The 25,428-nt window shown below is 37.1% G+C and overlaps 1 protein-coding gene across 1 annotated transcript in view; it reads left to right on the top strand.

The window, feature by feature from the left end:
• The window catches only part of GPC3 (glypican 3), a 632,751-nt gene that overhangs the window by 438,003 nt on the left and 169,320 nt on the right, over positions 1-25,428 (top strand). Inside the window, exon 6 of the mRNA XM_066357199.1 lies at positions 24,760-24,880. Coding sequence (XP_066213296.1) covers positions 24,760-24,880 — 121 coding nt within the window. The remainder of the gene's footprint in view (positions 1-24,759; positions 24,881-25,428) is intronic.

Below are 25,428 nucleotides of genomic sequence, written 5' to 3'. Positions count from 1 at the left end.
TCTTCTTTCGCCTCCATTAATTTCACAAGATAAATTTTAGGTAAAACATATACATAAGTATCTATGACATGCCAGATGCCTTCTATAATATATAGCCCTCAGATTTTACAAAATTTGAAGCATGTATATAATTATGTATTCAGTCTTTGGCTTCTTCCATCTCCTAATTATTTATTGATTTATTGGAAGAAATCATATTCACACTAATAGTTATCATTTACTGAGAATTAACTATGTATTAAGCACCATACTAAATATTTGTCTATATTAACTCTCTTTATCCTCACATCAATCCTATCAAATAGATAATGTTGTTTTTTTCTCATTTTAGTGATGACAGTGAGGAAGAACAGAAAGGGGAAGGAAAAAGGAATTCTATTTCACCGAGAAATTTTATTGAAATATTGGATCATTTGAGTGTTTGTTAGTATGATCCATGCTAACATTTATCATATATGAAGAATTTGCTGATAGATTTAAAGGAAATAATATATATTCATTTATCCAACAAATACTGAGCACCTTCTAACTGCCAGCCATCTTGAAATGAACAACACAGGCAAAATTTACTGTCCTCACAGTGCTTTCATTCTAGTGGTCTAATTGGCTTTGTATTTGTAAGAAATACCTTTCAATTAAGGAATTTGATTAAGAAGCAGGTTCACAGAATACAGATGAACAGAAGTCAGAGGGAAGAGGAGACAGGATAAAAGAAAGTGAAGAGATTAGCCAAATTTATAGACATAACACATTAATACAGAAAACAAGGCCACAATAATTAGCGGGAAAGGAGAGGTAGAAAGAGGTGGAGGAGGGCAAAAGGGATGAAACAGGGGAGGAAAGTGACTTTGCATGGAGCATGGGGGGCACAGTGCAAAACTACATGAAGTCTGTAGAAGATGTTATACTGAGTGAGACACTTGAAACTATGTCAACACAATAAATTAAAAATAAAAATTTTAAATTAAAAAATAAAGAAATAAAGCAGAATACTTAGGAAACCACATGGAATTAATGAATATACTTTCAAAAATGTTTGTACATGTGGCAGCATATTTTAGAGGAGAATACAGAACAGACATGAACTACCATTTTGAGTCTTTCACAGATTAGTTCCGTAACTTAGGGCAAGTGACATTACCTCTCAATGTCCTTCCTTCTTTCCTTCCTCCCTCAATAATAAAAGATATTATTAAAAAAATAGATTTTCCAAAAGTATAAATAAAAGAGTTTAGAATAACGCTTTTCTCCATACCAAAATAATTATTTTATTTTATTATTTTGTTCAGTACTCTAAGATATTTGAAGCTAGCATATTAAACATATTAAACAAAAATTTTTTTTTCCTATTAACAGGGTTCTTTTCACAGTACAAAACTACATTTGGCTAACTTTGGACTCACACAAATTTAGCAGGCTTTGGATTTCACCAATTGATAAAAGAAGACTTTCTTGGTTCCAGGGAAACATTTTTCACAAAAGTATACTGGACATAAAGTAGTTTATACGAGCAAAATTCAATAAAAAAGTCTCACTAATTCACAAAATGTGGGCCTGGGCAGAAACTATTTATAATCAACTAAAACTGGATTTTATGATATATAAGAGGATATATCTCTCAACAATTGCAACAGTAAAGAAACTGATATTAGTGCTTGGCTTATATTAAGTGCTCAAATATTGGTTAAATGAGTATATAAATGAATGATTGACTACATTAATAAACAAATATATTGCAAACTAATGTTTACTTTAATTTTTTTTAATTTATTAATTTTAGAGAGAGGAAGGGAGAGAGAGACAGAAACAAACACAAATATTTATCTGTTCTGCATGTGTCCTTCTAGGGATAGAAGAAAATTAAACAAATCTGTAGACAGAGTACATGTAGTATCGTCCAGGAAATAATTCTTAAGTGGTCAGTACCCTCAGGTCATAATTAACCCATAGTTAAATTACTGACCTAGTCTAACAATGGGACTAGAGAATAGTGTCAAACTAGATATAGTCATCCCTCGCCATATCGAGGTTCACTTTTTGTCGTCTCACTGTATCATGGATTTTTAAATTGTACATATCTAATTTTGTATTGCAGATTTTTCACTATATCGCGGGATTTTGCGTTATATAGATATTTTTATATATTTATTATTTTAATTATTTTTGTGGTAAAATAAGCATTTTCTAGCCTGAAAAAAAATACTAAAAGTACTAATTAAAACATGTTAAAAGAATTTTAAATTATCATCATCTTCATCATTCAAGTTGTAGTATATTCACTGGTGAGTACCCATATAAAATTTTATATGTTGTTAAAATGACGTAGGTTTAAGAGTGTAGAAAGTGTTTAAGAGCATAGGAAGTATTTATAAGAGTGTAGGAAAGGTTAATAACAGTATAGGGGAGGTTTATAAAGTGTGGGGAGGGTTTTATAAAGCCTTAAAATATATATGAATAATAATATAAATATAAGGTCACTACTTGGCAGATTTTCAGCTATGATGGGAGGCTCTGGAGCCTAATCCCCATGATAGCTGAGGGACCATTGTATTTTTTTAAATTACTGAAGAATATACATTTAATAATATGAAGTTCTATAACCTGAGGACATGTGTGCCCTCTATTTGTACCATTTATAAAGATTAACTTTGTGCTGCATGTCCCATCTATAGTTAAACCTTTGCAGAGCTTTTCATTGACTTTTTCATTTAATTTACTCTTAAGTAACAGTTGCAACTTTATATTGTGAAATGAGTTGGAACTTGTTATCTTTATAGGTTGGGTTTGTACTCCTTTAAAAATATTTTACTTTTAGTCAAAAAAAATTATGAAGTTTAAGGATCCTAAAAGGGAATAGGTCTTTCCAGTGGAGATACCTGATTAAAAGAAAAGTATTGATACTGAAGAAAATATAAATATCCATGTCAGCTGCATTATCAGAGCTATTTATACCCTCCTACTCTGGATGTATAGCTCTCTCAACTTTTAAAGAATTAATATTCTAAATAAGGCCATATTTCACATCCTTTCAATTTTTTTCTCTTATGAATCCAATCAATTAAAATATGAAGTGTTTTCACAGATCTTGTGTCAGAGAGTACCACATAAGCCTATCATTTGTCCTTTTCACCTTCCCATAACCCCCCATCCCCATCTTGGCTTGACATAAACATTGGCTTCTAAAATTTAGCTAAAATCTTCGCATTAGCAAGCTTGACTTATATGAGATATACTCTTTCATGTAAGCCATCATGTATCCTGTGGGCAAAGCTTTTTTATCATTGTTGAAGGCAAAAAATTCTCCATCTTTTGTCTTTGTGGAAATACAAAGAATTTCAATTAGGGAATCCCTGAGACCAAGAGAAAAATAAACAACCCATGAAAGTAAGCTGACTGCATAGGCACTTAAAATACCTGTATGAAGAATGAACAATTTAGCAAATACATTCTCAAACATCTTTTTAGAACTTTTAAGCCAACTATATGGATAATTGACAGGTTTTAATTCTTCTTCTTCTTGGTGGTTTGGTACTAAATGTAAGACCCACTTATTGTTTAATCGAGTTTATTGTTAAATTAGTATAACAAAGAAACTATTTAAACCTATACCTGTTCAAAACCCCTAGTTGCAGAGGGAAATAAATTCTGTCTTGTATTTACATTTAACATATGGAAGATCATGTTCATTTAACAAAAATTGAGCACTTACTATATGCTAGGTCTTGTGGGACATACAGTGATAAGTAGAATACAGTGCCTGCCCGTGCTGAGCAGTTTACAACTTAATAAGAATGACGAGGGAGAAAAAGCCAACCAGCACCCTTCCTCAACAGTCCAGGGAGTTCCCCTCAGAGGCATCACAACAGAGGCTCTGCCCATTGGTATTGATTGTGTGTATTTGTGTGTGTTTTATAGAAGTGAAATTCATATAATATAAACTTGGCCATTTTAAGGTGTACAATTCAGTGGAATTTAGTTCATTCACAATATTATACAGTCATCACTCTATCTAGCTGCAAGACATTTTATAACTCTAAAAAGAAACCTTTTACCCATTAATAGTCACTTTCTATTTCTACCTCTCTCCAGCCCCTGGCAACCAGCAATCTGTTTTCTGTATCTGGATTTATCTGTTTTGGATTTTTCATATAGAAGAATGATTCACTTTGCATAATGTTTTAAAGGTTCACTCAAGTTATAGCATTTATCATTGCTTCATTTTTTTGGTCAAATGATATTTTACTGTATGAGTATAAGGCATATTGTTTCGTGTTTATTTTATATGAACCCTGAGCAACTACTGCTCTATCAGGTTTCTTCAACCACCTCTGAATTCAGTTTGGTTCTCTTAAAATTAACCTTGAGGACAAAACAACCAAACTGTTAGGCCTACAATCCCCATCATATTTGACAACTACTTAAATGCTAGCCTCTCCTTGACCTGCCCTCACATCTATATGTCTTTGCAGTTATTCTTCCCTGAGCCTTTTTTCTCAGTCTTATGTGTGTGGTCAACTAGCCTCTCCTACAATCAGCATACCTCCAATAGGGGTTTATATTTCCCTGGTAGCTTTGAGGCCTGTCAATTCTGCATATACAACTAATTCTACTTTACTTTGTGGCATGATGCTGTCTCTGATTCAGTCCTAAAATGATCTTGATTCTCCTCTGTTGTGTTGCTGGGCTGAGTGTGCCTGGATCCTGATGTCAGCTCTGGAATATTGCTGTTATATTCTGCTTTTCAATTCTACATAGCTACTCCTGTTGATTATGAATCAGTATTCATTTTTCATTTTTGCAGATGACTCTGAGACTCTCAGTGGAGTACATGGGTCACCTGGCATTAGAGAAAAAACTCCATAAGATCCACAGGGACAAACTGTAATGAAGGTGCCTCTCTTTCCTACACAAGTTTGCCTACATTTCACTTAAGGAATGATGTGCACATGCAGTCACTGTAAATTCTTCCTTATTTCCATTAATAAGACAAGTCTTACAATGTTTATAATGCCTCTCCAGGATTTCTGTACTTAATTGGAAAGGCAGAAGCAGGAATATACAAAATGATTGTTTCAGTTTTCAAGTTTTGTGCTTGTCTCAAATATTGATCTGTTCCTGCATGTGTCCTGATTGGGGATAGAAGGAAATCAAACAAATTTGTGGACAGAATACATGTAATGTCATCCAGGAAATAATTCTTAAGTGGTCAGTACCCTCAGGTCATAATTAATCCATAGTTAAATTACTGACCTAGTCTAAAAATGGGACTAGAGAATAGTGTCAAACTAGATACAGTCATCCCTCGCCATATCAAGGTTCACTTTTTGTGGTCTCACTTTATCATGGATTTTTAAATTGTATATATCTAATTTTGTATTGCAGATTTTTTTGCTATATCATGGGATTTTGCGGCATATAGATATTTTTATATATTTATTATTTTAATTATTTTTGTGGTAAAATAAGCATTTTCTAGCCTGAAAAAAAAATACTAAAAGTACTAATTAAAACATGTTAAAAGAATTTTAAATTATCATCATCTTCATCATTCATAGGAAGAATAGTAAACAATGAAGAATAGAAATCATATTCAATGGTGTTGAATCAGATGCTAAAGTCATTTGATTCCAAGCTTGTTTAGGCAAAAGGCAGACTAAAATCATGCTGAAGCCAAGCCTCAGTATCTCTTCTTAGCTGCTCTTGTCATGCTGGTTTGAAGGTTAGAAACCAAGGTATAGTCTTCAACATCTTAGCTCTTTCTTCTTCTTGCTAGTTCTTTCTTTGCCCCTGATACTTCAGGATGTTCTGCTTTTAAAAGGCTGGGAGGAGAATGAGAGTATTTTTTTTTTATCACTATCTCCACAGTTCTCTGTCCCTATCAGAAAGTTTTGGATTTTAACTCATTTTGTTTTCCTGGAAGCAGAAAAATAACACTTCATTCTTTCTGATTTGGGGACCTGCAATGTTAGCCTGAGTGTCTGCCTAGATGAAAGTGCTAAAGTGTAATACTGCTTGCTCATATGGCAGTTTACATAATCTGCCTACTTTGAATAAGTCACAATTGTTTATGAAAAGGCTTTGAATGAAAAATTGATTATGTAGAAAATAAGTTGGTATATCAGGTAATATTTTTGGCAGCTAAAGATTTATTCCATACTACTTAGCCATAAGAAATGATGACATCGGATCATTTACAGCAAAATGGTGGGATCTTGATAACATTATACGAAGTGAAATAAGTAAATCAGAAAAAAACAGGAGCTGCATTATTCCATACATAGGTGGGACAAAAAAGTGAAACTAAGAGACATTGATAAGAGTGTGGTGGTTACGGGGGGAGGGGGGAAAGGGAGAGGGAAAGGGGGAGGGGGAGGGGCACAAAGAAAACTAGATAGAAGGTGACAGAGGACAATCTGACTTTGGGTGATGGGTATGCAACATAATTGAAAGACAAGATAACCTGGACTTGTTGATCTTTGAATATATGTATCCTGATTTATTGATGTCGCCCCATTAAAAAAATAAAATTATAATTAAAAAAAAAAAAGAAAGCAAAAAAAAAAAAAAGATTTATTCCAGTCCTGATAAGGTAAAAATCAAATAATTTGGAGTATAACCCCATGTAATAATTTCTTTAAGGGCTTACATTAGCATATTTTTCATCTTACATTTGTCTCAAAAGCAGTCTATAGTGACAGCTGTTTTCAGGACCTACTCTATGGCAATACAGTGACATTTGCCCCTTAAGACTATGGTGTCACATATAGTAGCTGTACCTTCAGAACTGAGTGAGGAAAATCCAGTTTATCTTTCTGACTGACAGCTTCATATGGTGTGCCACATTTAGGGTAGGCTGTGCTTGTTGACTCTCATGTCCCAAAGTAGCAGAAAGAGACATTTCCATGGCTCACCACTCATGTATGAAGCCACCTGGGTCCTATTAGTACTTGTGCCAGCTCTACCTGCATTTAATTGGGGCATTTAATTATATGAAAAGCATTTGAGGATTTCCAAGACAGGTCCCACAATATATCACTTCACAATTTCTTCTTTGAAATGTGGTCCTGGAGGGGTCAGACCCCTCACCCCTTACTACCACTGCTCCCTGCACCAGGGCTCTTCTGTTTTAGCCAGAAGACCTAGGGGATGGTTCCTTGAAAAACTATAATCATTTTAAATAAATTATTACTTTTATATACTAGAGCCTCTATGCTCTTTAAGTATTATTGAAGTATTATTGCCTCCTTCAAAGCAGGTGCTTTGGTTGGTAATGTACTGATTTCACTGATGCTGCCAATCCTCAAAAGATTTTTTCTACATGTTCTACAGGAAAAGTCTTGAGAGCATATGGCAAATACATACAGCCTGCAAGTTGTTGGTTCTTTACTAATTGATTGTCAGTGATGTAGGCCAAAGATTATAGTGAGAAAACCCTGAGTAATTAAGAACCATCAGCCAGGTGATTGGTACAAATTTCAAAGAATACTGTCTTTAGAATGATACAGATTGTAATCCCGGTTCAGACACTGACTGTGTGGCTTGGGCTGGTCACTTACCATCAAAGTCTGTTACCTTATGTGTAAGATGGGGATGCTAATACCTATTCTACAGGGTTGTTTTGAAGGTGTGCTCTGACACGTAGGAACTACATAAATGATAGCTATAGTTGATGTTATCACATCTTTATAATGTGGTTGATATGCCAGGTAAATGTCCAAGGAAAAAGATGAGGAGGTACAGGCCATTCTTCCTGTGAAGGTAAACTGCAGTTTTTGGAAATATTTAAAACTCTTTTGCAGCCAAACTGTTGAATGAGCTGGCTGATCAAGCAAGTTCATACCACTTTGGGTCCACTTGGGGTGAGAAGATGAAATAATAAGGCTGTTTAATTTCTGTGACACTTAAACTCTCTTTAAATGAGATTTCCAAAGAAGACTTCCAGAAATATTTTAAGTAATGTCAGAATCATGGATAGACACAGCACGACTGTGTGTGTGTGTGTGTGTGTGTGTGTGTGTGTGTGTGTGTGTGTGTGTGTGTATAACGATTTGGGGATATATTTACAAATTTAGAATCTGTCATTGCTTTATATTCACTTCTCAAAGAATGTATACTGGAAGTGGAGAATTGATTAAAACAAAGCTGCTGGGCAGGGAGAGTCTCCTGACCTTTCTTGATGAGGTGGTGGTCAGTCTCCTATAGTGATACCAGTGTCACCTTATCAGAATGCCTCTGACCTACACAAACAAAACAGACCTGAAATATTTGTATCCAATTACTCTAACCCAGAAGAGTTATTTCTGGTAGTTGGTCACTGAGATTAAAAAAAAAAAAAACCACCACAACAACAATTCTTGGAACCAGAGTTTGAAGAAAAGGAGAGGTCCATTAGGGAAGCCTCTTTCTTGGGAGCCTTCACTATAGCCATGTTTTGAGATTCTAGTTCCCTTAGTGTTGTGACTATTATGGTTGTAATGTTTTTTTCTTTCTTACAGGCCATAGGAAAGAGCTAGCAGGTGCTCCCCCATTATTTTCCCTTTCCGCCTGTATTTAAGCATGTGCAAAATATTGCTTGAGTTTCTCTGATGATTTTTAGTGATAGAAATATAGCCAAGGATTTGTGGGTTAACAAAATGCACACAGAGGCCAATTTCAAAATTGCATGGCAATCATAAAAAGCATCAGACAGAGTAGAGAGTTTCAGTCCACAACTTTTGCGGATTTCTGCTGCAAGTATATTAATGTTCTCTTATCTGAGACTCAGTTAGTTTACCCTTATGTACGGTGGAATTATTCATTTCTACTCTAAAGGATTGTTGAGAAGATTCATAGAGATTGTGAAATGCAAGGTATAGTGCCTGGAACACAGCAGGGCCTCAAGAAATAATAGATGTGATGGCTGTTATTCAATAAAACAAGCTCAGAAAATCAGTCATAATTCTTTACTGGAAGATGGAGTTAGTCCTGATTTTAGCTCCTTTCAACGATCCATTTCTTAATTCTCCAGGAATACAACTTCACCCTCTCCCTCTTATTTTTACCTTCTTTCTTTTCTCTTCAAAAACATCAAAATCCCCATCTTTGGTCCTAATTGATGCAAAAGGTGGGAAATTTGTGTCTACTGGTGATCAAGTGAGAGTTATTTGCATGTAAGAGTATATACTAGCTGGACTTCCTCCCTTCAATGTCTTGTTTTATAGCAGAGAGTTTCAACAGTTCCTCCTAGGACTTCTTCATACTGATTAACCCAGGCAGTCTTCCAAAATTACTTAAAATGGAAACCAGAATGGGTCTAGTTACAAGACAAATCTAGTTGACCTATGCTCTAAAGTCCATTCTGTTACCTTTGGGTTAATCTTTGTGGAAAAGGAGAGAGATCATTAAAATCAATTGTAATTTCCCAATTTCATGAGCCAATGAATTTTATTCTTTTTCATGCATTTGATCCTTGGGTTTGTCACCTTTATAATGAAGTTTTATCTCCATGAAGTAAAATGTATTTTAATTTGTAGCTCTAGGGTCATAGGAGCTTCCTACTTTTTGCCCTTCATAATTTACTTATCAGATGGATTTTCAACCACTGTCGTTTGAACCACTCATTTGCCTACTTTGTCCCCTTCTTACTTCAAGAAACTGCTTCAGGCCCAGAGCTGGGATGATTTCCAGTTCAACAGAAGCCATATTAAGCCATCCTCATCCAAGATTGGGGTGCACCAGCTTTGGGTTGGAAGGACGTGTAGGGGGTAGTACTACACAAAAACTAAGATTGAAAAGCTAATTTACAAATACTATCAGGGAGAACTAAAACACAGACCATCTTAGAAGGGGCCAGAAAAAAGTGCTGTTTGGCTGGCTTACTCTATTTATCCTTAACTCAGTGGCATCTCTTCTGAGGAGTCTGTATCTTCCTGCTCTATGCCCTAGTCTGAGTTAAAGACCCCTCAGCACGTGGTATCTCTCTAGGATGCCACCAGTTACCTTGTATTACATGTCTGTCTCTATTCTTCCACTAGCACCTTCAAGACAAGTACTGTATCTTCTATCTAAATTTACTCACTGTTAGTTTACTTAGCAGAGAGTAGACTCTCTATAAATGTTTATTGAATTCAACAGATGAACCAACCAGCATGCTTGTTAGTAACAAACCTGAGTACCAGATCTAGCTTCCCCATAGTATATCTGTGTACCTTTGCACAGTTTACTTAGAGTCTATTTTGTTTTCTCCTTCTGTGAAATGAGTCGTTGTGAGCCTCCAATAAGAAAACGCATATGAAATATTTTCAATAATTATGAAGCACCCTCCATTCACTAGGTGTTAATGTATAAAAGTAGATTGGATATGGAGAGAAGTTCTCCCTTGAATGAATGTTGGCTATTTAACACAGCATTACTCGGCTCTCTCTATAAACACAGACCCTTTAGAAGTTTCTTGAGTATGTCTCTCTTTGCACCTCTCCAGAAATACTACTTTTTCATTTTTTTTCCGTAAGCAAATCCATCTATCCCCTTAAATTCTATTTTTAAACAAGTTTGGTTCATGCTGCTGAATAAACCAATTGGCACTGGATAAGGAAATATATTGAGGGGTTGGGAACATCTGTTTAAATTAATGAAAAGTATTGATGACAGATAATTTTTAAATAGTTGCAGTTTTATTATTTTAGAACACATATAATAGTCACTTGGCCTGTGGTGGCACAGTGGATTTTAAAGCATCATCCTGGAATGCTGAGGTCGCCAATTCAAAATCTGGGCTTGCTTGGTCAAGGCACACACGAAAAGCAACTACCATGAGTTTATACTTCCTGCTCCCCCTTCTCTCTCTCTCTCTCCTCTCTCTAAAATCAATAAGTAAAATATTTTTTGAAATAATTTTTAAAAAGCGCATAAAATAACTGCTAAGAATAGAACCTGTTGGCTAAGAAAGCCAACAAGTAAGAATAATTTATAATGAAGTTAGTGCTGTGTGAACGAACCACCATCCTCAAATTAGCATTAGCTAATGTTCCCTGGAGAAGCCCATTTATTTAGGCTAGTTTATTTTTCTTCATAGACATGAAGAAAGTCCCATTAAAAATCCCTATATGACTTCTGGATAACCAGAAACTTCCCAGTAGATGATATCTAGCAACAATGTTCTGCGCTCTAGTTATAACAAATAGTAATTCCAAACAACAAATGCCCTCTGACCTCTACAATGATCAACTAGTTCCAGTAGGTTAGAAACTTTTCATTGTGGGCACACGAAGTCTGAAGTTCTGAGAAACTCTTCTGTCCCAGGCAAAGAAAGATGGGTGGTTACCTACTGGCACCTATGCCCCTATCATCAGCTCCTAAATATATGGAAAGGTACATTTGTTAGGGGTTTACATTGGAGGGATGAAGGATTGTTGGGGGAACTGCAGCTTACCCACTCCATTGGTTTACGACCTTCACTGTTTAACTTCTCTTACCTTTTTCTCTCTGAAGAATTCTGATTGCTTATCTTTTCCCTTTGCATCCCAAATACTGTATAAGAATGCAGAAAAACTTCAGAAAGTAGGACTGAAACAGTCTGTAGAGGTGATGAATGATGATAATAGCTAATATTTCTATAGTGCAGGGGTCCCCAAACTTTTTACACAGGGGGCAAGTTCACTGTCCCTCAGACCGTTGGAGGGCCGGACTATAAAAAAAACTATGAAATCCCTATGCACACTGCACATATCTTATTTTAAAGTAAAAAAAAAACAAAACGGGAACAAATATAATATTTAAAATAAAGAACAAGTAAATTTAAATCAACAAACTGACCAGTATTTCAATAGGAACTATGCTCCTCTCACTGACCACCGGTGCCCCTTCCAGAAGTGCAGTGGGGGCCGGATAAATGGCCTCGGGGGGCCACATGCAGCCCGTGGGCCGTAGTTTGGGGACCCCTGCTATAGTGCTTCCCATATGCCAGGCACAGTGCTAGGCATTTTATGTACATTAACTAAGTTAATCCTCACAACAGCCTTTGGAGCTGGACTTTATTATTACTCCCATTTTACTGATTAGGTTACTTACTAAAAGCCACAGCACTAGTAGGAAAGATGAGATCCAAATTCGGGCAATGTCCTCTTACTCACTACACTGTCCTGACTGTCAATTACCTGGCTTCTCTATTTCATGGGTTCAAAGACCTCTTGCCTTCTTCCTGTTCTTGATGGAAATCCTGGATTAAACTTGCTTTTGCCTCTAGTCCAGAAGAGCTCAATGAATATCCTGTCCAGGTTTTCCCTGACCTGTGCTACTAAATCCTATCCTTTCCTTAGTCACCTCTTGATCCAGGCCCACTAAAGTACCAATACCCTTCCTGCCTCTTCTACCATGTTTCTCTGCTTTCAAATCTTTCCAAGACTATAAGTTGGCATGTCATGGGAAAAAGAGCTGGTGAACCTCACTTACCTCTGAGGCAAGCCTTCCATTCAATGCCCACTATACACGTGGCTCTTCTAATAAAGCCATTGCCTGTGTATTATTTATGGAGCTTTGAAGCTTATGCAAGAAGAGACCCAGTTAGCTCTAGATTCAGAGTTCAGCCTGAGTCCTAGCTCTGCCATGGGTTGGCTGTATGATGTTGGGCAAGTCACTATCTTCCAGCTTTTTATGTGGACAAAATGGCATCTAAAGCTCTTTCCAGCTCTAACACGCTATGAGATCCTATGACAAGGATATTTGAAAAGGAGGGAGTCTGAAAGGAGGAGGAATTCCATAAAGCTGCCTTGATGACTTTGAATTTCTAGTTCTTTCCCAGATGGCTTTCCAAACATATCAAATAAAAGTAATTCAAAAGGAGCCCCAGGGTATAATCACTCTCATTAGGACAGCAGTAAGTTCTTTGTTCATTTAACTCCTCCAGGTATTTTTGGGCTACAAAGGAGCAGGTAGGTTGTCTGTTTCAGATGTCAGAGTTGTTCTCAGTTTCCAATACTGAAGAGTTTGGGGTGAAATTCACATAATTAAACCTTAAAGAAAATGTCTCCTTCATAGCAACACATAATAGGCTTCTGAATAAAACAAATGGAATTCAATGTCTATTGCTCCAAATCAGGGGTCGGGAACCTATGGCTCGCGAGCCAGATGTGGCTCTTTTGATGGCTGCATCTGGCTCACAGACAAATCTTTAATAAAAATAATAATAACGTTAAAAATATAAAACATTCTCATGTATTACAATCCATTCATTTCCTACCGCTCATGTTCATGGTTGCGGGTGGCTGGAGCCAATCACAGCTGTCCTCTGGGACAACACCAAATTTTTATTGAATAATGTGTAATGTACACAGGTCGTTGTATGGCTCTCCCGGAATTACATTTTAAAATATGTGGCATTCATGGCTCTCTAAACCAAAAAGTTTCCTGATCCCTGCTCCAACTAATATTTGACACAACCACCCAGAATGAAAATTAGATGCTCTCTAACCACAGATACATATCTGTAAGGGGACAGATACATGTAGAGAAGTGGCAAGAACTGAAGGCAGGTTAGAAAAGAGAAATTCAAAGTAGCTGATAAAAACCGAGTGAGGGAGACAATTTTCACTCTTTCTGAAGACCCTCCCGGCTAAGGGTAATATTTGACCTAGTTATTCTTGTGTGCATTGCTGTGAGCTTTTATTAAGTATTTATATAGCAGTTTATATTTTACCAAGTGCTTTACAATCACTTTTATTTGGCTTAGCAAAGTTTTCCTGGAATCCCACCTACTTTATGATCAGGAGAGTCACTTCTTGTTTTATTAGCACCTCCATGTGCACAGCCTAACACAATAGGCCACTTGTTCCGGCAGGAGAGCAGGTGCAAAGGGTTCAGAAGCCGAGGGCACCTGCAGCTACTGGGGCGGTTAGAGTCGAAGTGGTTTACACTTCAGTTCACCTTTTCTTCCCTCTGTTATTCTTTAGTTTTATTTTATTGCTAGCAACTAGAGAGCAACAGTGCCAAGCTTTGACCTGCCAAAGGTAAAGCTGTTCTGATAGTCAGATACTGGTAGTAGTGAGCTGTGTCTCTGTGCCAGCTACTCTGCTCATGCCTATGCTCACTGCTCTCTTCTGCCATGCTGACTTGCTGGGTGCCTTTCCTTTTGCTACCTCAGGTCTTTGACTATACTAGATTCTGGGACTCTGAGAATGATTTTAAGAGAAGACAACAGAAGTAGCTGTTCTACTTTCTGCAGAAAAGATCTTTCATTGTTATGAGACAAGTCTAACACTGAGTCACCTTATTCTTGCCAGTCCCTTCTCCCTCCCGTCAACCATAGCAGCACTTTATGCCAGTGCTCTGGGTGTCATGATACAGAATGATGTCTGTAGATGGGCTATGAAGTAGTAGAGCTGCATATTCTAAATCACAGTTTTGCAGGGGACTCCAACACAGTCACTAGGTGAATATTTCATTTTCTGAGAGCCAGATTTGCCAAAAACAAAACCAAGCTCATGACGTTCAACTGGAGATAACACCCCAGCATATTGGAAAATTCCAGACCTCCCCTCCAACTACTAGGGTTCTGTAACTGAGCACAGGGCTATGTAGATAATTAATGAGTAAGTATTGAATAGAGAGCATTTGCATTATTCCTGATAGAAGACAGCACATTTTTTCTGTGACCTAAACTACCAAGAAACTTCACCATCAGGTTTGAAATTCTCTCAAAGTTATTGTTTTGACCATTGTAAATATAGAAGGTATGTCAGAAGATTTGTTTTCACAACAGTAAAATCTCATTCGATCAGACCTAGAATTGGGCTAAAGTTTATACTATTTAGAAAAGGTTTTGTGATGCAGCTCCATATCACTAGCAGGTGTGTATCTTGTGTAGATTCAGGGTAGGAACCCAGTGATTGGTACATGGAGATGGCACAGCGGCTGGAAGGGGTGGTGGTTGGGCTGTGGGAACTCACCTGTCTGGCCGACCAAAGTGGAATGTGATCTACCATTTGAACAATGACATTCACTGGGACATAAGGAAGGGACTCTGCCATTTTTGAGTTAAGTATTGGTTTCCAAAGTGATGCAATCTAGTGGATGGGACACAGTGGCAGGTATTCCTGGCAAGGCCAAGACAATTTGAGTGGAAGGCAGGTCCTCAATCAATGGCTGCAAATTTAGGGGGAGAAAACCCCAAAACAGGCTGACCAGAGCTAGGCAAGAAGTCCAGAATCTCCACAACCTCAGCTGAGCTTTGGGTAAGGCCTTCAATCTCAGTTCAGTTCAACAGACCTTTTTTGACTGCCAGCTGTATGCCAGGCAGTGGGTAAAGCAAAAAACTGACACACAGACAGCTATAAACAAGGAAACCAGGACAGAGCTCAGGTCCTACAGCCTGGGAAAATATAGCCGGCAAGTGGAAGTAATGCCTAAACATCTGGGATTTGCTCCAAAAACATGAAATACTGCCTTCAAGTACCAAGACTAATTTCATTGGCTCAGCATATGAGTTTTGAGCCCTGCAAGTGACTGTGGCTAAAACAAGAGGAGTGTCAGAAAACAGTGGCAGGAATTTTGAGCTTTCTTATAAAGTATTTCAGCCCTGCCTATTCATATGAAAACAGTTTGTCCTTCTTTCATGATCTATGGCAGTTCATTAAATAAGGTTTGCTAGGACATCTGAAGCAACATTTTAGGAGGCTTTCTTTTGTGTTATCACATATACTTGAAATATAGCACAAAAAACAAATCCACAAGTCATACTTCTTCCTAACTCAGACTTACCTCTCTCTCAAAGTGGTCCTTAGTCAGTGAGGTTTGATTGTAGGTAGACTTTGAGAGTCCTATTTTTCATTTTGAAGATCACTGCATTAAAGGATAAACATTTGTTGGAGACCCTGCGATTACCCAAGACAGACAAAGCAGTATTCTGAACAGAGAGATTTGAAAAAGCGTGTGGGTGTTTTCAAGAGCCATCTAATTCATTACTAGTGACAGTTATACAAAGTGGAAGCAGAATACTTTCTATCATGAAGAGGAGGAATATGGAATGTAGGGGAGGAGAGAGTGCAATAGGCATCTGACATCCAAAATTGGTCACTTGGGAAACTTAACTGCTTGCCGTGGGCCACAAATAAATGATTCATTCTTCAGTGGACTAAAATTAGTTTTGAAACATTTGAAGTCCTACTTGATAAATTCCCCTTTCAGATACCCTGTCACCTGGAAGTTTTGTGAGGACATCTCTGTTAAAGAGTTCCCTATAGCCAGGTATACATGCTCAATGCTACCTACTAACATATTATTGCTCAATACTAATACCAAAGAAAGTTCTGTTATTTTTGGCTTTGTTCATTTTCCCTAATTCTAAATAATTTCTACCCTCGCTTCAAACCATACTGTATCTAGGACATAGTTGCCTAAGGACAACTGAACCTTTAATTTGTCAAGGTCTCAGCGCAAGGATGAGCAGATTTGAAGCTTCCCCTAACTTTTCATTGCAAGATTTATTCATCTTCTCCTGGGAAATCCTTTTCAAATCAAAGACCTACTACTTGTCAGACACTGTGTTTAGTGCTTTCACATAATGATAACAACCTTTGTGTAGGTGGGCTACGCACTGTTCTAACATTCATTATTTCAACTAATCCACAAACCAATGCAGGTGGCATTATCCCATTTTGCAGATGAGGAAACTCAAGCTCAGCAGGGTTTAACTACTTGTCAAAAGTCACAGTATCAGTGGTAGAACCATCTTTTGAACCTTGTTCTTGACTCCAAGGCCAACAAGCATTCTTTCCACCACATGACTCACTCAGCCTTTCCAAAATGTCTTATATAGTCGCTATTTCAGTAAACTGAATACCAAACTGAATTTCACCTCTTAAAAATTTAATCGTTGACCATTATTTTAAATATCAGTTACTTTTGTACAATGCTCTCGTGTGTTGTTGAGGTATGTGACCTGCTCTGTGACCCCTTCTTTTTGGCACTTCTATTTGGGGGCAGTTATAGCTCCATTCATGTTCCACCAGCAGCAATGCCAATAATAACTTGACTAGCTACTGCTTGGTCTCTCTGGGGCCCAATTTGCCCATCTGTAAGAGGAGGGCATTGGACTGATTTCAAGATTCCTTTCCAAACTGAAATTTTCATGAGTTAAAAATTTAACTTTAAAAAAAAAAGAACTTAAAAACAGGTAAAGATCATTTCCTTTTGGTTTAACTCCAGTGAGACAAGAAAACATCTAGTTTTCTGGGCTAATCCTCTGGGCTACAAGGAGTTGGTAAGTAAGTTTGGGCTGAATTACTAATAAATCCCCATCATACATTGTGCTCTGTTATATCTCCCCTTCCCAATTATTGAACTTTTAAATTGAATATTTTTCCTGTTATTGTAAGATTTGAACTGGGTCAAATTCCTCTTCTCCCCATTGGTCTGTTCCTCTCAGGACCTCCCTCAGAGAACCCTTCAACAGCCCTGCCTACCTTGGCCTTGTATCCTGACTGCCCCCCACACACACACCGTGGCTAGGACTAGTTCCCACCTGTAATCCCGCACATACTGCAGTTCTCAGAAAAATTCCTTTGCTTCCATCTGTATTTTTCTGTCTCTTTACCTCCAGGCTCCTTGCAGAATTTGCTTCTGCAGAGATTCAGGCAATCCCATCTCAAGCATTTCTCTCCGCCTTCCCTTCTCTGTTGGGGGCTGCTCCGCATAGCCACAGATTCTTCTCCCTATGGCAGAGATATCAACTCCTTAAATTTTCTTCACCATCTGGAAAATATTCCTTGCCTCTCTAGGTTTAAATGGCTTCTTGATTATAAATGCAAAACCAATCTTTTAGACCCTCCTCACAGTGAGGTTTGAAAATAGGCTAAAAACTGATTCCAATACAGTTACTCCATTTTACAACTCATGTCCACTAACGAGATGTAAATGGGTTTACATCTGCTTGGTTTTTTCTCCACTTTTTGCTTCCTTTCTGCTAAAATCTATTTGTAATTTCTGAAAGTCGCTTGTTTGAGAACAACTGTGTTTCTTAGAGCACAGTGGCTGTGTTTGTTTCTGGCACTCTCCTGACTGGCATTTGCTCAGAAGTGGTGCTGTCATGCTGAAAATTATGAAAACAGTTTTCTTTTAATATATGCATAAATGTATAGGAAGCAAAGTGTTGCTGTCTTTATTAAGAACATTTGAAGAGCTTAACAATTTTCACCTTTGCTTTATTTTTCTGTTCATTTATGTAAATTAATACTGACTTTTGGACAGAAAAAAAGAACAACTTCTTAGGCCTCTTAATAAAATAGCTTTTCTACCCTGTGTTCTAGTTTGGTTTTAAAGTTATTTATGTTCTTTAAATTATCCCATTTTCCACAGTGATAATTGCTGCTGGAGTATTTTCCAAGGAAACAGTCTGATAAATAAATCACTCAGGTTGGGTTAGGGGCTACATGCAATATTGAGCTCTTTCCATTAGATGGCGCTCTGGGAATGTGAGATCCATAACTTATTTGTAACCATTTATAACCAGCAGTAAATTAAACTTGTGTGAAATCAAATATTGAGGGAGGGGATTACTCCTTCTAGGAGTTGCTCTCAAACTCTTGCAACCATTCTAATACCTAAGGGAAGAAGGAAAGTGGTTTTCCTAACAGATTTCTGATCCTAAGTCATTATTAGTATTCAAAATCAGTAATTTGCATTTAAGGAATCTTTTAAAGAAAAGGATTTCTTCTAAATGTGGGAGTTGTGACACTAACATCTTGTGATGGTAGAAAAGTCCCTCTCTGAGTCTCCGTGTTTTCCTCTCCACAATGAGTGCATTAGACAAATTGATCTCCCAAGGGCACTTCCATTTGGAATGGTCTACATTTAAGTTTGCTAATTCCCTTCTACTACACCCTTGCTGTCGCAGCCAGCACAAAATGAAAAGAAAAGATCGCCCATTTTACGCTTGTTTGACTCTATTTCTCTTCTACAAGTGCTGTCTTTGCTTCAACTGTCCCAAGACAAGTATGCCCAGATGTACTGTTTTAATTAGGTTCCTTTTCTCTTTATGGCTTTTTCACAGGTTTCTTCACCCCCTCCGTCTCCTCCCCCATCCCCAACCAATCTGCCAGAACAGAGGCATGCTCCCCCCACTTCACTTCACAAATAGAGTTTCCTTGGTATTATAGCAATCATTTTTGTGCTGAATAGATACCAAACTTGTTGGGGAAGGGGAAGATACTACATGAAATGCTTCAAAGTGACACTTTTAGCATCACACACAATATGTCCAGTTAAGAAAATTTAGATTTGGAAAGTAGGAACTTCCTTCTATTTATTTTTCCTCTTCTACTGGCCAGTATTCATTTTCAGAACCATTTCAAAGCTTTAAGAAAGAAGCAGCATTCTGAAGAGAGGACAATTAATCTAATTAGAGATGAATGTTACTAAGCAGACAACTCATTATTAAAATTCCCCATGGCCAACAGTGTCCCCATTCCTGACAGTCTGGGCAATCTGTGGAGAGGAGAATCATGGCTGTGATAGCTCATGCACATGCAAAGCCAGGCATAAACCATGCACAACAGTGGCATAGAGGGAGCAAGTGGAAAAAAAAATATTGAATGAATTCATTAATACAAGGCTACGGAGACACTGAACTGAGTCCCTCTGAGGTTGAATTTAAGAATGCATATTGCATAAAATTCTCCAGGGACACATCACATATGTCGCACTGCTATGGCCAAAGTTACAATGACATCAAGATTTCAAGTCACCTTTGCTGTTTGTCTAGAGGCATGGTGATGGTGGAGGTGATGGTGGGTTATTGATTCCCCTACCTTCAACACCTTATTATCTAAGAATGCAAATATTTTATCAAATAGCAATACTGTGGATCTCTGTTTGGGAAAGGAAACTGTATGCACAGGGCTCTACCCAAGGGTTTTTAAAGAGCAAGCCCAGGAATCTGCTTAGAAGGTAAAGAGAGACATTGCTGCAGGCACTGTTGTAAGTCTTGTAAGGCAAGTATTGTACAAGTAGTTTGCAAATTGTCCGACACAGTGGAGCAGTGTGGTGAGGAAATGTCAAATATTTACTCAACATGGGTTATTTCTAAAAAAGCAACAGTAGCATAGTGGTTAAAAACAGAGGCAGCTGAGATAGACTCAAAAATTTAAACTGTACCTTTGCTACTGAATAGCTGTGTGATCTTGGGAAAGTGACTTCACTTCTCTGTGCCTCAGTTTCTTCATTTGCAAAAAGAAAAAAGACTGATAATAATAGTGTCTATCTCATAAGGTTGTTAGAGGATTAAATGAGGTAATGCATGCTTTCCTTTTCCTCAGTGCTTAGAACAGTAATGGGCACAGAGAAAGCACAGAAGACTCATAGCTATTATTGTTATAAATAGCACAAGATGCTCTGGGTGGTATAAAAAGGAACTAATCAAGCCTCAGCCTTCATGTAGATCACAGACAATTTGGGCTGGTACATGGAATATACATAAAAGGAGCATGAATAACTTAGTACCATCTCCATGAAACATTTAGATGCAATAACAACAGGTCAGGATGCAACAGACTGGTTCAGGGAGATCCTCAATATCCATCAGGAGAGAACTTTAGGCATCTACAGAGAAGGGAAACTAGGACTTGAATAAGTTTTTTGCTTATTATTTGAAAGAGGGTACTACTCATAGCAATGTATATTTATATTCACATCCTCACTGATGTACTGTCCATTTGAAATAAGCAAGTTGGAGTTACCTCAATGAAGAGTAGAGGCCATAAAGGCTGTGTTTAACCTAATAAAGTAGAGTTTGTGACCTGATGATATCCATCTGAGGTTAGAAGGAATTCCAGGGTAACCTTGTGTATATTGGCTCAAATATGTATTGTGTTATACAACACCCATTTAGCCTGGTGCACCAGTGATGGCCAGCATAACTCTTATTAAGAAGGGTCTCCCACAGACCCTGAGATATGCATTTGAGTGAGTCCTGCTTTTTTCTTCCCTTTCTTTTCTATTTTGCCTTAAAAAGTTAACTGCTATATAACATTTCACTTACTAAAAATTAAATTATGCCTAACCAGTCAGTGCTTCAGTGGACAGAGTGTTGGCCTGAGATGCTGAGGACCCAGGTTTGAAATCCTGAGGTCCCTGGCTCGAGTGTGAGCTCACCAGCTTGAGTGCAGGGCCGCTGGCTTGAGCGTGACACTAGAGACATGACCCCATGGTCATTGGCTTGAAGCCCAAGGGTCCTGGCTTGAAGTCCAAGGTCCCTGGCTTGAGCAATGGGTCCCTGACTCAACTGCATCTCCTTGGTCAAGGCACATATGAGAAAGCAATCAATGAACAACTAAGGTGCCACAACTATGAGTTGATGCTTCTCATCTCTCTCCCTTCCCTTCTCTCTCTCTCTCTCTCTCTCTCTCTCTCTCTCTCTCTCTCTCTCTCCTCCCTCATACACACACACACATACACAATAAAATATTATAAACATAAAAATGTAAAAGATATGGAAAAGCATAAAATTTAAGAAAAATAATAAAACTTTCCCAACATTTCCCCCTTATTCCCCAGAAGTAATTGTTATTACCATTTCTTAAAAATGTTCTGTGTATATTTTAACACATATAAAATATATGAGAGTAATGCATATGTGGACCCATTTTTGATCCAAATGGAACCACACTGTACATCCTTAACCTCTTCTTGTATCTGTTACAATGTATCTTGGACTTGGTTTTATATCAACACATATAGATCTCCTTGGTTCTTTAATATGTTCATCCTATTCCATCATAACACTCATGACTTTTAAGATTCCATTCTATATTTTGTCTCGCTAAGGAAAAAAGAATAAAAAGGTGAGAAACAGAACAAATATTATGATTTGGGAGGGAGGTATTGAGACACCACCTAAAAAAGATAGTGTAAGAACATATTTTTAAAACAGTGCCACTAAATTTTAGCAGCTATCAGCATCAGTTGGGTCAGTATTTTTGGTTATTTCTTAGTGGAGTAAATAAAATAAAAGCAAGTATTAGGTCTTAGCCACAAGCTAGTTCTTCCCAATACTTCTGTAACCAGAAACCATGCTTAATTTACTAGAGTCCTCTGAGGATTTATATAGCACATGGACAGAGCAAAACAGTGTATACTATTTCAACTTTCAAAAAGTTTGGCAAGCTTTTAAACCCAAAGCTGTTATTTAAAAATTGAGTCACCATGGAATTGGGGACCAGTGTTTAGTCCTGGTTCCTTAAACATGGCTTGGAGATAGGAAACAAAATATAGAGTTAAAGGGACACTTTTCTGAATGGCAGAGAATAATACAGTAGGGCTGCGAGAGAGCAGCTATGGGAAAATTTTATTTAATGTTTATAAATAAGTTGGAAGAGGGAGTATAGTACAAAATTCCTAAGTTGGCAGATGTTTTTTGCCCTATTCCAATGAATATAAAAAACTTCAAGAAGATGTTTGTTTCTTAAGAGTGGGCCTAAAAGTGGCCAGCAAGCTTTATGTCAGGGGTCAGGAACCTATGGCTCATGAGCCAGATGTGGGTCTTTTGATGGCTGCATCTGGCTTGCAGACAAATCTTTAATAAAAAAAATAATAACGTTAAAAACATAATACATTCTCATGTATTACAATCCATTCATTTCCTACTGCTCATGTTCATGGTTGCGGGTGACTGGAGCCAATCACAGCTGTCCTCTGGGACAACACCAAATTTTTATTGGATAATGCATAAGGTACACGGGTCGTTGTATGGCTTTCCCGGAATTACATTTTAAAATATGTGGCGTTCATGGCTCTCTCAGCCAAAAAGGTTCCCGACCCCTGCTTTATGTAAATAAGTCCAAGAAAGTGTCTCTAGGGAAACATTCCTGAAGGTTATTTCAGAAGATTTATAATGAGCCTTACCTTGTTATCTGTGAATAGGGTCTCTGCTTCAGGCATCAATGAGTGTAAAGAAAGAGGAGATACAGTTGGTGGTATCATCAGATGAAGATGATATTTAAACAGATAACGTTATGTGAACATAAAAGAGGAAAGTAGTAGTAAGCTGTTTCCAACCAGATATATATAAGAATACTGCTTTACATTTAAAACAGCCTTCAAAAGCAATTGATATTTAATGGTTAGTGATTTGTGTAGTCACTAACTTTTAAAGTTAAATAAGATGAATATGTTAAACTACTATTTCAGAAGAAATGCAATTAAAATTTTTCAAAGCGTGTCCTTAACATTTGCAGATACAGTATATTTTGTAAAGGAAATCCTAACAGAACCAGATCAATATCTTCTGTAGTGGTGAAATTTTCAATAATAAAGAGATAATAAATTCTGCCTTATCAATCTCATAGTATGCTTGAAAAGCCCCAGTGATCTGAGTGGACTAAAACTGCTTTGTAAAGTGCTATGCAAAAATACCGTAGTATTATTTTATACATTGCACATCATAATCTGGGATTAGAAATGTAAATTGATTAAATCCCAAGAACTTATGCTTTATAGATATTTATTCAAATGTGAAAAGATTGGCATACAAGAATATTCTTTGCAGCATTGCTTATATTAGAAAAAATATTAGAAATAGCTCAATTGTTTATTAGTAAGGGATTAGGTAAATAATGACAGAGCCATATAGAGAAATAAAGAATTGAGAACAAGGCATTTTTTTTAATGTTCTGACATGGAAATATGTCCATGATATGTATTAAGTGATAAAAAGCTTCAAATCAGTATGACTAATATGATTCTAATTTTGGGTAATTCTACGTTTTAGTATATGCATGTGAAACTCCTAGAAAAGTATATATCAACCTGTTAATCATGCTTCTTTCTTGGAAGGATAGGGTAAAGGGGGAACTTTTACCTGATGCTTTATTTCTGTACTGTTTGAATTGTGTAAACAAAAGGAGCATTATTATTTTTGTAATAACAATATGAATTTGTCCTTAACCTTACTATTCTATTGTAATTGAAAAAATATATAAAGTGAGGATAAATTTATGTTACAAATGGCTGGGGAAAACCTTCTGAAAAGAAATCCAGCTCCAAGGCCTGTGGGATATTATGACAGGAGCAATTGGAAAAGAAAGAAGAGGTCAAGAACATGCAAGAGTCTTTCTGCTTTAATCCTTTGAGTAGTACAAACGTTCATGTACGTCCTCGTGCCTCCTGACCATCTAGAGTACAATCGACTTATTTTAAAAATGAGTAAGGCAACATTAAAAAAGGCAAATGTATATTCTTCTTGTTTCCATAAATAGGTTATCAAACAAACATGATTTTAATTTAATAAAACTATAACTGGAACTAATTTCATTTAAAAAAAAACTCACTCCCAGGGGTCAGCGAGCATGAAAAAAACTCACTACTCAAAGGGTTAAATAAATAGAAAACACACTCAGAGTTAACGTCTTTCCTGTGTGCTTTCCTGGCCAAGACCCCGGATCTTCTTTAGCATAGCTCTCATCACTTTGCATTGCCATTGGTCCTTACTCTTCTGGACTGTGCACTAGACTGAGAGCATAGTAAAGGCTTTATCTATCTTCTTCATTGTTGTAGCCCAACACCTAGAAAAAAAGAATGTTGAATGAATGTTTTTTGGCTGTTAAGTGAGTATTCTTCATTGTGAACAGAAACTCCATGTGGAGTGGTTTACTTTTGCACCATGGGATCACCCCATAGTTTTTAAAAGGCTGAAGAGAGCTTATGGTCAGCTTGACCATTGGTGCCAAATAGTCAGCTTTCACTTTGCTTCAGACTCTCTTGTGACAAACCTTTTCTTCACCTTTATCTCTGCAGATACAGCCAGAAGGCAGCAAGGAATGGAATGAAAAATCAGTTCAATCTCCATGAGCTGAAAATGAAAGGCCCTGAGCCAGTGGTCAGTCAAATTATTGACAAACTGAAGCACATTAACCAGGTATGTAGAACTACATCCAACAAAAATGAATTTGGAAAAAAGTAAGGGATGGATGGTGTCCACTGTCCAAACTATATTCTTGGGTTTTTGGAGTGTCAACCATTGTTCATTTTCTTCAAAGATTCTCTCTGCTAAAAAGAACTTTTGACCCTCATTTTTATCCTATTTTTAAATCATCAAGATTATATTGTAATATTAGAGAAAGCTTAGAAAATGGAGGGAAAAATATTTCTCAGAATGCCATTACTGCCTCCCAACTGTTTTTATTTCATATGTTCTTTTCTAATATTCAGAAACATCTCACTCAGACTTTCTACATAATTGGAAGTACAAAAGTGATTTATAATTCTTAAAATTAACACTCTATTGGTAATGCTTTTTCATGTTGCCATAAATCATCATATTAATCATTTTTGTGGCTATAAGATTTCTTTAAGTATTCACCATAATCATCCTGCTTTTGTTGGACATTCATATTGCTTCAAATTTTTACCATTACAAATAAAGCTACCTACTCACACATAATGCTTTCTCCTGATCTTAGATCA

This window comes from Saccopteryx leptura, chromosome X (assembly GCF_036850995.1).
Source record: "Saccopteryx leptura isolate mSacLep1 chromosome X, mSacLep1_pri_phased_curated, whole genome shotgun sequence".
Classification (NCBI taxonomy): domain Eukaryota; kingdom Metazoa; phylum Chordata; class Mammalia; order Chiroptera; family Emballonuridae; genus Saccopteryx; species Saccopteryx leptura.
The sequence above is the reverse complement of the archived record's forward strand: the minus strand, read 5'-3'. Positions and strand labels throughout refer to the sequence as shown.